We start from the raw sequence: 13,464 nt of genomic DNA, 5'->3' as shown, positions 1-13,464 counted from the left end.
ACTAGAAAACTTACCTCATTAAAATCTCCAATCCAGTCCATTTCACTCTCTCTCTTTCTCTAAACCCCTCAACACCCTATCAAACAAAAAAAAAACAACCCAAAACAACACAACCCCTTTTAGACTGTCTTCTCACAATTCTAGTAGATTTCCCCAGTGCTTCTTTATTAAGATTGCCTTAAGCCTTTTAACCAGATTCTGTTCGTTTGATGATGATTGTCAGTAGGATTTGAAGCTGGAATTGGCATCTCCCCAACACATCTCCCTATCATCTCACAAAAGAGTCAACATTTGAAATTCCTTAATAAATTGGCACGGGGGCATTCAGGCAGGGAGGTTGGCGTAAGCATGCATTTGGCAGCTAATGATGAAGCTGAGGGTTATGTAGACCACAGCCCATCCAGAGCTGCACTTAGAGTGTACTTGTACCTGCCACCTCACATAAGGCAACTGAGAGCATAAGACACTTGGGAAGATGTCTTTTTTCCCTTCTAATGGTCATTGTTAGTCTTTCAGACCTATTCATTTATCTTGTATGATCTGTTTTGAGTAGGCCTTTTTAACAGGGAATTGCCACTTCCGTGCCTTATTCATCCTTCTGCTCCTAGGCTGATGTGACTATGGAAACATCAAGGCAGACATGTAGCACTTCAGATGTCTTTTCACTGCAGCTCTGGTCCTGCAACAAGTGAAGACAGACCCAAGTCTTTGAATTTGAGTTTGGTGTGTGAGAGCTAATTAGTCTGCAAAGGGAGTAATACCCATGCTCCCAATCTACAGTCATGCATCTAGAGGTTTGCATGCATCGTTGCAGATTTATTCTGGTATGCTCTCTGGATGTGTTAAAATCCCCAAGAGAGTCCAGGGAAAGTGGGACATAAACCTTGGCTTTTGGAGAGTGGATGAGCTTTGACAGCAGACTAGCTTAGTTGCAAGATGTTCTTGGAGATTCTGGACAGCCTTGTACTGTCAAGCGACTGGAACATTAAAAGCCAAATCTGGATCAGTGGTAATTAAAAGAGGGTATTAGCCAAGACATCAAAGATGAGATATTGCTAAGGGTAAGCATATTTAATTGGCAGGTTCATTTCCTAAATAGTTGGTGTGAGGGAGCTATCTGGTTCACTGATCTTGATTCTTAAAACTTAAGAATAACTTGAAAATTAAGCAAGGTGCAGAGAGATTCACAGCAGCAAGTTGGTGTTCAGACAGCTGGGCTGGGTGGCTGAGATGATTAGAGGCTAGTTAGCCTTGAACCTGTACTACAGAAACTAGTAGGAAAATTGTCATGGAGTTCAAGAGGTAGAACAGATCAAAATATAATGAATGCTAGCAAACATGGCTTTGTATGAAGTTTTTTTGGTCAAACAAACTGAATTTTGTTTATTTTGGAGATCATGAGTTTAAAGTAACAGCATGTTTGCAGCCTGTTTAGTGTTTTGTAGTATAGCACATAATTTAAAACCTTGTGACATTCTGATTTATGTCCAAAAAGAAAAATAGCAAACACAGAACAAGATTAAAAACTGGCTGACGCTTATCAGAAACTAATTATGAGGAGGCCGCTTGGGCTGCAGTTTGAAGGGCTTCCTCCAGGATTAGCAAAAGGACAGTGTCCTTTAGTGTCATAATGCTAGGCAGACAGTAAAAACGACAGGACTGTCATGGTGTGACTGGGATCCTTAATTCACAGAATTTGTTTAAAGACAATGCATTTTAACCAAGCAAAAGGTAATTATACACCTAGGAACAGGGAATGCAGTGCCCATGAATAAAATGTGAGGCTTAGAGAAGACCTAAAATAGTTGTGTTAGCAGTAAAATAGCCAGTCAGCTCTGTCAACACCCAGAGCTTGATTTTTAGAGACAGATTGGTCTTAACCCAGTTTTAGCCATGTAAACATGACGCACAGTCATGGGACATAGACAGACGCCCCACAAAAAAATCCCCCAAACCATAAAAACCCCACCAGCACAGGGCAGATCTTTGAATCTTAAGAGATGAGACTACTTTTTCCTCTGACAGTCTCCATTTCTCCCTCTCTCAGCTGAATTCAGATATTTTGCTGAGTAACCTTGAGATGGCTGAAGTGAAGTAAGAAAAATGCCAGCTCCTGTATCTGTTATTTTACCTCTGTATATGGTAATTTATGATATTTTATCTCTGGTCATGGTAAGGCCAGTACAATAGCATTATATCTATCTTCTGGTCTCTATATTCTGAAACCATCATTGCAAGGTTGTACAAGGAGACCCAAAACTGATTTAAATGTAGTGTAAATGCTTTGTGGTGAGATAATGCAGGACTTGAATTACTTCATTTATTGAAAAGACGATTGAGAAGTGACTTGATTACAGTGTCTAAGTACTTTCAAAGGGAGATAACACCAGGTACTAGAAGGCTCTTTAGCATAGTATAGAAAGCCATAAGAAGAATCAACTGCTATAAGCTGAATGCAAATTCGTATTAGAAATTAAGCAATATTAGTACCACTTTCAGCCACAAATAAGTTAGTAGGTTCTGTACAGAAAAAAGAGGATAAAATTTATTTATCTGTAATACGCAGGAGGTCAGGCAAATTTGCCCAGTTGTTTTTCCTGACCATAAACCTTAGGAATCAGCAAAACATTTCATCCAAAACTACCTGGAAAAGTATGGCTTTCTTACTCTTTTCAAGGATTTAGTTTAAATCAAACCCAGAAATTTTAGATTAAATCATTTTAAAATACATGGTCTCGAAGTAATCACTCTGTGCATTATTCAGGGAGAGCAGACTTTGATTTCCAGGTGTAATAATATTTCAGTCAATGTTAAAATCAGCAGTGTCCCAGTGTGCCTTGTGTTACTTTGATTCAATACTTCTAAGCATTTCTGTTAGCTTCTGTGACATTGCCAGCTGAAGGTGGCAAGTGACAGTGTAGTACCTTACACTAATAACAAGATGAGACTCTGTTGGAAGGACATTTTAAATAGTGAGAGCTAATCAAGCCATTAAAGCTCATCCTTTCTTGGTGTGCAGGGCTGTTCTAAAGGTGTTGGTTTAACATATATTACACTGGCTATGCCCAAAAGCGATGGATAAATTGCCACACACACATATTATGCTCTAGAACATCATAGTAGAAAAGCAGGTATTTGGCCACCATCACTCCTCTCTTCCTTTCTACATCAAGTTACTTCTAATTTTTAGGGTTTTCCACCTTTGCAGAGTAGGCTGGTACTGTTGTATCACTCTATTAGTCGTCTTTGCTTTAGGTGTTCACATTGAATTATAGAGTGACTGTGTTACAGTGAATGTACAGAGGGAAGTATTAACTAAAACTCAGTATCTGATTGCCTAGATTATTACTGCAAGCTTTTATTTCTTTTCCCCAAGTGTTAGCATATGCAGTATTATTACTCTGTTGCATTGCGCTCCTTTAGTGAACAGTTTGGGTTTTTTTTATTGTGATAAGGTGAAAATAAGTTACTCTTTTTCTGATGATAGGAATAAAATTAGCTCTCATTTTCTCTTCCACTAGTTTTGATACTTCGATGGTTGGGTCTTTTTTGTAGCTTATTTTTTTCATGGTCTCTGACTGTATTCAATACACATTTCCCGAAAACAGTTGCTAGATAATCTGAGTGCATCAGTCTGAAGAAAGGAGGACTACACATCTCTATTTCAGATTTGGTCTTTGTGATTCATTCTTAATATGTAAAACATCTGATGGCAAAATAAGGAAGTCTACAGGATACCAGCTGTGCAAGCATATTGCCTCAGTGTGTAAATAGCAGAGATTTTAGAACTTAATTTGAGATTTGAGAATTTATGATTACATTATGTTTACTAAATTCTTAATTAGTGAAAAATAATCCAAATGTTGACTGTGTTGGTGAATCTTATTTTAATGTCCAGTTTTGCTTTGTTTTTTTCATTCTAGATAAACTTGCTTTGGAAGGAATAGTGGTGCAACGTGCTGAATGCAGACCTGCAGCTAGTGAAAATTATATGAAACTCAAAAGGTAGGAGTGCTGTATGACAAATGGATATGTGATATCTGACTTGGATGCTTTTATTATTGCCTTACTAGCGATGGATGACTTAAGTATTACCGTGGTCTTACATAGGATTTATACAAGGTCAGAATCATTCTTGCTTTTGGGGTGAATTTGTGGTAGGGAGCGTATGGAAGCTGAAATGGGGCTTACACCTCCCTCTGGTATTATCTGGTGGGGTGATATAGTGTTCTGCGTTCCATCATGTGCAAAGCTCTTAGGAGAGCACACATTGTGCCTCTTAATACCTGAACGTGTGAATGTATAGCTATATTCAAACATGATTGAAGCTGAATTTCCTGAGGACTTAAAGGTTTGCATTGGTCTGGTCAGGACATGCTTCTTGAGTAGTATGGGTTTCTGTGTGGATTATCCAAATCTAATTCTACTTAATATTGTGCTATACTAGACGAAAAGCACCTCTGGAAATATATTTAAAATGCCCAAAATAGGAAAGAATTTGGGGAGAAATGCTAGACCTAAACTGGCATGCTTGCTAGAAAAGGTAATGGCTGAATATGTCAGAAGTGGGATGGAAATCACAAGACATACATTTAACAGAATCACTTAGTGACTTTTGAAAATTTAATCTGATACATCCAGAATTTACTGTGTGATTCATATATCATATGGATAATGAACTTGATGATGTTCTCTAGTAATGTATCAGATTTGGAATTTAATTGTGCATTGTATTAAATACATATATAAATATTTTAAGCATGTGGGTTTTCATTAAATCACCCTTTTATATTGTGAGTTTGTTGTAAATAGAGAAATATAAGGCACGGTATTTCAGGAAGAGAATTGTCCTTGACTAGTTTATGAGTAGAATCGTCAAAAGAAATGCAGAAAAGGCAAAGTGATGTTTTCCCCAGTTTCTAATCTGTTTTTTGTGGATCATATACTACTTTTACAGTATCTTAGGTTTTATTAACCTCCTCTGTCATCTAAACTCCTCCAGTGTTTCCTTTTTTCATCTATTCAATTCAGAGACTTTATGTTCTAGCTGTTGGCAAATCAGTACCGTAAGTTTGCTCAGGTACAGTGAACTACTTCATTTCAGACTGAGCTCTGTGACTGCTATAATGATTTTTGTCATCAGTGTGAAATGGAGTATGAAGCAAATGTGATATTACTAGGAAAAGGCTCGTTTCAATCTGTCAATTTTAAATATATACAAATATAGTCTGTGGGATGTATTTGCTTCATAATTGTTTTAATCACAGGTTGCCTGATCCAAGTGCTTGTTTGCCTTTTGTAGTTTTCTATTAGTTGATCAGATAAACTTCTCCTGGTAAGGCCACAGCAGGAGACCAAAACAAAACTGATAGCTTTAATGACATGCTACCCAAACTTTGATTTTTTTCAGCATTCTTTCTGTCACACACACATGCATGCAGCCCCTTCTGGTCTTTGATTTTGTCATGTTCAACTCCTGCAGGAGCAACAAAGATACAGACATGAAAGCAGCTTTTGTGTTTGGAAGCAGTGGCAGCTGAAAACTGATGCTACTGTTGTTTTTTCTTTACTGTAGGAAAATTGTCAGGCTGTGTATGACTAGTTTCTAACATTCCATATTGTTAAAGATTTTTTTGCCTTCTTCCAAAAAGTTGGGTTTTTTTTAATCTTCTCTGGTGGGAATCGGCATGAGATTTAGCAGATCCAGCAGTCACAGCCTCAGAAGAAACTGGTTTATGTCCAAATACCATCTCTGGTATTTGAGTGGTAGGATCTAACTCTTCTTTTCATTCCCTTTACTCTCTCCCACCCTCAACATGCCACAGTCTGTATTTGTGCTTTAAAAAAAAAAGTGACAGCACTGAAGATAAACCATGTAAATTATAGAACTGTGTCATATTAAACCATTTTTATTCACTTTTCTATTTACTGTTGTGCTTTACATGAGAGAGACTCTTCAAAGGTGGAATTGGTAATATTGATTAAACAGCTAGTCTGTTGTGTAGGCTTTAAGTGCTACAGTAGTAAGTTGAGTTGGGTAGGAAATAAAATCAACAGATAAATGCAGTTGCTTCAAACTTCGAAGATCTAGAAAATGAAGTTAAGCTGCACAGTCCAATAACTGTAATCATTTGTCTTCTGAGAGCGGGCAGTGACCAAAAGGGATTATATACCTCCCTGGTATTAAATGCAGATATGGATCCTGTCTGTTTTACCATTTGCGTCTGGGCCAAGGAAATCAGCTAATGGGTGCGTGGTGTGGCATTTGCTTTCCATGCTGCTCTGTAGAGTTTCAGTGAGAGGACAAAGTGATGGTCTTGTGATGGGGCTGCCAGCCGTTAGGTGGGAGATATGTGTGACGTGTGGGTTTAAGGGTGGGTAATGAAAGTACAGGATGTGGTGACGCATATGGGTGAAAGCGTTATCAAATGTAGCAGACGGGAGGGGTTTCTCCCAGGGAGCAGCTTTTTATTTGATTACAGGAGGGCATAGATGGCTGATGTAGAACACTTTGAATACAAGGCATAAATGTGTGCCTACGGGTAATTAGTCAGAAAGGTAAAACAAAAGTGGTGTGACCTTCACTTGGTATTTTCCATTTTGGAAGTTTTGTTGTGGGTTTATTTATCTTCCATTTTCCTGAACTTCAAGTCATGTGAGGGGAATAAATACTATGAAACACCTGCTATCCTGCACTGCTAAAGCTCCATGCTATTGAATTTCCTAGAATTTTTTTATTAACAATGCATTTGTTCTTTGTAGCACCTTAATGAATAGTTATACATTCGCCGTTGCTGCTGGTGATGCTGTTGCAGCTAGCTGGAAAATAATGCGTGGTTTCCAAGCACCTGTCCTAATTTGTGTCTTGTAGGAGTGGATCTCATGGTCCCACTTAAAAATACTTGGATCGTGTGGTGAAAAAAAATAGGCAGACTGCTCCCAGCTGCAGACTGTTTTACTATATGGTGGTCACAGGAAATACTGCTCCTACACTGCTGTTTCTGGTTGCTGCTTTCCCCATAGACCCATCAAGCCTGGCAGATGAAGGAAGATGGTGGCATGTGAACTGTTGTAGCAGAGGGTGTGTATCACAGATGGGGTTACATGCATGGCTCGTTGTACAGTGCATACTGTATTTGCACCAGTCTTGTGCCCTCACCATCCATGTCACCTTAGGGGGACAGCCTTTCCCTTCTGCCAGCCTGCCCTAGGCAGGCTCCATGGACACCACAGCCAGTCCCACCTGAACCAGACTATTTTCTTCATCTTACTTTCATCAGCTTTTCACCATGAGGAGGCATTATCTGTCAATTAATTTTGTTTTTCTGAGACTCAAGAGACTTTTGTGTCCATTACCTTCATTCCATGATGCCAGTGTTTAACCACCTTGGGGTTAATGACTTCCCAAAGAGAGAGGTCTACCAAGACGCTTGTCTGCACTGAGAAGGGAGAGAGGAGTCCCCCAGGCATTCAGGATTGTCTCTGGCTCCAGGTGACTTCAGAGAAGATGAGAATAAGATTTTGATACTCCCAAGGGGCTTTTGCTATGCACAGAAGAAGGAAAATGGGGGCCTGGTATGCACCCCATCTGAGTTTCTCTCTGCCAAATTACCTGTTTCCATCCTTGTGCTGGTCCTCATGTCTGTTCTGTTCATCTCTCTGACCATAGCCAACCCTCTTCTTCCCCAATTCTTTCTCAGTCCCCCTTTCCCATTTCTGTTTACTTCTGTTTCTTCATTTTCTCACAGAAGGAATTTTATTTTCAAAAATAGTTTGGACACATCAATATCGTGGACACTGAAACTACATTTTGTTTTGGGGAAAAGCTGAGAAGGAAAAAAAAGAAATCTCTGGGAGTGACTTCTGCAAAGCTCCAATTTAAACTGACATTGTCAAGTGGAGTAGGTACAACAAGGTCTCTAGGACTGCTCACTTCCTTTGCAATGGGGTAGTCAGGCACCAGGCTTGCAGTTCTTTGGGGGGTTTTGAAGGCACATGCAAAGTGCAGATCGAGCAGTTGCTGATGCTGTGTTTGATAGTGGATGGCAGACAAAAACTGGGATAAAAGCAGAGCTCTTGTTTCGTTCTCAAATGTGCTGGTGAAATGCTGGTGGCCTTTCAAAATGGGTATTTGGAGACTCCGATTCAACTCTACATAATCTGAATTACTGAACTCTCCCAAGCTGTACACCAAATTAAAACAAAAAGGAGTCCCAGGATTTCAGAAAGCCTCGAAGAGCTGACATTTCACGCTGCAGTGAGGCTGGTAATTCCCAAAATGTTCTTAAGTAACTTAAAAATACATCTTGAAGTACAGTTAAGTGACAATGATAGTTGCCAATATGGAAGCTTGTAACAAGGCTGCAAGAATTTTGTATATTTTCTGTTTGTTTTTTTTCCTTTAAGAGTTTTCTACAGAGAATGTGATGAAAGACTTTAGGAAAAGCTACTGGAAGAAACATGCATGATAGGCTTTTAGGAGAAGTGGGTTGCAAAATGTTCTAGAGCTATTAATGAAATTCCATGTTTGAGAACTCACAGTTTTTTACAACCATGTTATAGAGGCCACTAGAAGTCCTGACATTGTTAGTCTAGGCCAAGCAAGTGAAATTTAATTGGGCCAGATGAGTTGCTCGTCTTACCTAAAATACAGTGAGAGTATTGACTGGCAGCTCAGTATATTGCTGGAAATGAGCATCATGCAGGGTTTTTTTTTCACCAAATACCCCCTACTAGCAAAGGAAAATGAACAATTTGACCAACATACCACTTCACATATATTCTTATAGGTATGCTTCTCTGGCTATGAATTCCGTTTCAAAATAATGTATGCATATATTTGTGCATTTGCTGCAGAAGCTGACACACTGCTCAAGTGCTATTCAGTTTGTTTGACTTTGGAGGCCATTTTTTACACAACGCTGAGATTGCATCTGCCTGTCAGTCAATGCAGCCTTGATTTGTCAAGTATCGAAGACCAGTTTCTTTCTCTTGAAGTAAGATTCAGCATAATACAAAAAGACATCCCCTAGAACCTTTTATAAGTAACTCATCCTTAAGTACAAAAAAATACATTATTTTCCTTGTACTAATATATTTCCAATCCCAATTTTTCCTGGAGTATAATGTGCAATTTGTAGAAAATTGTCTAATAATTATGTTCATAAGGGTTAAGCTGTATTGTTGGGAGTTGTATTTTATATTTCCCTTATGTTCCTGGACACCCACCATTTTTTATAAATCAAGAAAATCTCATTCTACTTGTGAAGAATAGGTCTGCCAAATAGCAGGCACACTAGTACTTAAGTTTTTTTGTCCATTTTTGGTCCATTTTTCACATTATTTGAAGAGGGTAATGGAGAAGAGCAAGAAAGAAAAATAAGATTAAAGTGAGATGAGTTCAGCGGCACAGAAGAGTGGCTATTTCTCGTTTCAGAGGTTGGGAGAGTTGCTTTTGTTGATTTGCGACCAAACCGACTTTGTGACCCTAGGCTCCTTTCTCTGTCTCTTGTCCTTTCCATTTTGTCTGTCATCTTTTAGTGTTCTTACAAGTGCTGTTCTGAGACTGGATTTTCATAGGTCTTTTATAATACCATGCTTTCTTGTTCAGTGATATGAAAAGGTCCTAATTTTGGTGCCTGCTTCCAGCCATTATAATAATGCTAATAAATAAGGAATAACCTACTGTTCGTAGTACAGTGGATATTTTATCATGTTTCTCTTAAACCTGCAGCTACATGCAGAAGGTCACCATATGCTTTTTACCTTCCTGTTGTTTTCAGCTTCCAGTAGCCAGGTGTACATGAGCCACTTTGGGGAGGGGAAAGAGGCGTGATACATTCTTATTTTTAGCAATATGCTTTCTAACATATGAATCATAATAGTTATGGAAACTGATACTCTCTTAAATTGTGGGAGAGACCATTGATCTGATAATTTGCCCTCAGATTCCTTCCTTTTGCAAAGGCCTGGAGACAGAGGGTGTAAAAAAGTGGGCTTCCTTGCTGGCTGACTTACCACTCTCCTTTTATTTTACCTTAAAATGGCATTGTTTTACAGCATGGCATGAAATTTGACTTCTTTCTGTCTTCTAAATATCCTTCTGTCTTTTAAATATCATCATTTCCAGGTGACGGGCACAGAATTGCAGAGTGGTTGAGATGGGAAGGGGCCTCTGGAGGTCATCTGGTCCAACCCCCTCCTCAAGCAGGGCCACCTAGAACTGGTTGTCCAGGACAGAAATCAGTAGTTGTAGTTCTGTTTCATTAACACAGAGTTTATGAAGCAGTATTCTTCTTCTGATGTTTACACTGCTCCTTTTCCCCTGCCATCAGAGGCGTTGCATTTAAGAATGTATCTAGTTTGCCTTTGTGGTAATGAGCCAAAAAGCATCCATTTCCTTCTTATCTGCTGAAAGGGGCGAGGCTAAAAATAGTTGCCCTGGAATACATTCAGGCTTCAGTCGTAGCCAGTTTCTTCAGGCTGGAAAAATCCTCATTTGGTACGAGTAATCAGCACCAGAAGTTCTGTGTATTTGTATTTCCAGTAAACCTAATGTCAGTGGCACATTATCCCTTCTCTTGAAACCTTTGGTTTCAAAAAGAATTGTCTTTGGTGTTGTACAGTGCTGGTTGTCTTTTTACCTTACTGTTACCAGGGCTACAATAATTACAAAGATGGCTCTGCTGCTAAGGTGCTTTCCAGATTTCAATGAGGGGCTTGTTTAGTGCTTAGGGATATCCTTTCTGTTCCCAGGGCAGGACCAATTACTCACTTTCCATCTTCTTTTCCCATCTATAGCATGAAAGTCACACTATAATAGGTGAAAATCTCTGAGAGTGAAGTTTCAAATATTAGGACTTACCTTGCGTTACTAGACATACTAACCCTCTGTTCTTTTAATTTACCACCATACCTGACCCTGTCAAGGAAGGTGGGATAGGTAGCTGGTATAAAAAAGGCCCTTTCTACATTGGTGTCAGAGTTTGGATGTAAATCTTCCATTTTCTGTGTTGCAGAGCAGAGCTCACCGAAGCTCATGGATCTATTCCTAGCCACCATGCCAGATGCTGTAGTACTGCCGGTGTTCCGAGTTCTGCAAAACTGCTTTGGCAACTACCAGGCTGACGAGCTCAAATTTACACAATATGTAGAATATCAGCACCACAGCACATCTTCTATTTTTAAGCAACTTTGTTCGCATACTACTGATGGTATCTGCAGTTTGTGAGAGATCAGTAGACTAGTATCGTCCAACAGTTACCCTGCTGCCAAGGAGCTCCAAAAATTGTATGATATCATTGACTAGTAAAAGTGATCCTTGTGCAAAATCAAAGATTAGAACTGCAAGGTCTGATGGTGACATTCTCTAAACATATCAGATGTTCATAGAACATACTGAAGCATTGCAACCATCAGTTAGTATTCAGATGCAATCCTGAATGTTTTTCAGAGAGAGGATGTTGTGCAGCTACCTGCCAGAGCTTGAGTCTGGGACGTTTTTTAAATGGCTTGGGAGTTGAATTCAAAAGAACACAATAAAATGAAAAAGAACAGTAAGTTACTTTATTCTGTTTTTTGAAGAGAAAGATATAATGTAGAATCCTTGTGTTTAAGTCATCTAGAATACTTTAACTCACTTTCTTTCACCTTGATTTATGTGGAAAGAGAAAATGAGACTGCACATATCAGAGACCAACAAATTATACTGAAGTTGCAAATACAGTGAAGGAAGTGTAAAATCCTAAGGTTTTATTTACATTTCAAATCAAATGCAAATAGTTTTCAGTAGTATTTTTCACAAAAGCTTTTCTGCCGAATGTTACTTTCCACAGCTTGAAAGAAGCAGAAATGAGTATAGAGGAGTACTGCCTAAAATATTTCTTATGTACATTCATGTGTATGCACAAATTTAACAATACTCTAAAAATTATGGTTTTCAAGTTCTTTGTATTTTCCATGCCTGCTTTTAAATACAGACACATCTGCTTATGGCCTTCAGAAAATACATGCTGCTATTTTAATTCAGCTACCATCACAAGGCCAACATGGCTTTGAGAGAATGAGATGGTGTCTCTTTGAAGTGGTATTTTGTCAACAAAATGTGACTTAAATGTCAGTGCTAATCATGGCAATATTCCTTCCTTCTGTGTCTACAGTGAGTTTGAAATTTGCAAGTTGCTTTTTAATGAAATACATTTCTTAAGTGAACTTCATAGACAATAATCATCCAATTCCTGGGGTTTCTGGTTATGATCTATTATGATATTTCTGCTAGGCTACTGCCTCCTTTGCAGCTTGGGTTTGGCTGGCATTTAATCATTGTCATTTCGGTATCTGTGGTGCTTCAGTGAAAATTTTGCACTGTACACTAAGTCAGTACCATCAGTGAGACCTAACACAAATGCATCTGCACATGTAGAAAGTGTGTTCCAGATCTGGCCATAAATACATTTGTTGAATAGTACAGTGGCCATGTGAAACTGTCATAGGGCTGATGTGCTTTATCCATACTTGAGATTGGAATGAGAAGATTTTTCTAAGCTAAGCTTGAATGCTGTGATGTACTCTGACAGGAAAGCATGAGTGCTGTGGACTTGCTGCCACTCAGTTTCTTCCTTCCCTGTTGCCCATGCAGAAAGCTGGAACTGAGCAGTTTTCTGACAACTACCTGTAATCGTTAAGGTTTAGGGTCAGTGTTACTTCAGTTTACAATTTTGTTTGAGTTTGTTCTTGTGTAATGTGGTTGTCTTCTGTAGCATGCACATACATATGATAGCATGCAAGATCCTGCACCTGGGTCAGGGCAATTCCCAGTACCAGACTAGGTGATGAATTGGTCAATAGCAGCCCTATTGAGAAGGGCTTGATGGTATTGGTAGCTGAAAAATTGGACATGACCTGACAATGTGCACTTGCAGCCAGAAAGCCAGTCATATCCTGGGCTGCATCAAAAGAAACAAGACCAGCAGGTTGAAGGAGGTGATTCTCCACCTCTACTCTGCTCTGGTGAGACCCCACCTGCAGTACTGCATTCAGGTCTGGGCCCCCCAACATAAGAAGCACATGGACCTGGTGGAGCAAGTCCAGAAGAGGGCCACTGAGATGATCAGAGGGCTGGAGCACCTCTCCTGTGAAGACAGGTTGAGAGAGTTGGGCTTGTTCATCCTGGAGAAGAGAAGACTCTGGGGAGACCTTGTTGCGGCCTTTCAATGTATAAAAGGGGCCTTTAAGAAAGAGAAAGACTTTTTACCCAAGGCCTGTGGTGACAGGTCGAGGAGCAATGATTTTAAACTGAAAAAGGGTAGGTCTAGAGTGGACTTAAGGTCAAAATATTTTACGATGAGGGTGCTGAGACACTGGCACAGGTTGCCCAGAGAAGCTGTGGCTGCCCCATCCCTGGCAGTGTTCAAGGCCAGGTTGGAAGGGGCTTGGAGCAACCCGGGCTCAAGGAAGGGGCGCCCA

The 13,464-nt window shown here is 39.5% G+C and overlaps 1 protein-coding gene across 1 annotated transcript in view; it reads left to right on the top strand.

The window, feature by feature from the left end:
• Positions 1-936: 936 nt before the first annotated feature.
• GTF2F2 (general transcription factor IIF, polypeptide 2, 30kDa) overlaps positions 937-13,464 on the top strand; it is a 49,756-nt gene continuing 37,228 nt past the window's right edge. The window contains exons 1-2 of the mRNA XM_010020306.1: positions 937-1,009; positions 3,924-4,005. Of these exons, the coding sequence (XP_010018608.1) occupies positions 937-1,009; positions 3,924-4,005 (155 nt within the window). The remainder of the gene's footprint in view (positions 1,010-3,923; positions 4,006-13,464) is intronic.

Source organism: Nestor notabilis, unplaced genomic scaffold (genome assembly GCF_000696875.1).
Source record: "Nestor notabilis isolate BGI_N333 unplaced genomic scaffold, ASM69687v1 scaffold1078, whole genome shotgun sequence".
Taxonomy (NCBI): Eukaryota; Metazoa; Chordata; class Aves; order Psittaciformes; family Psittacidae; genus Nestor; species Nestor notabilis.
This window is presented reverse-complemented; position numbering and strand designations above follow the sequence as displayed.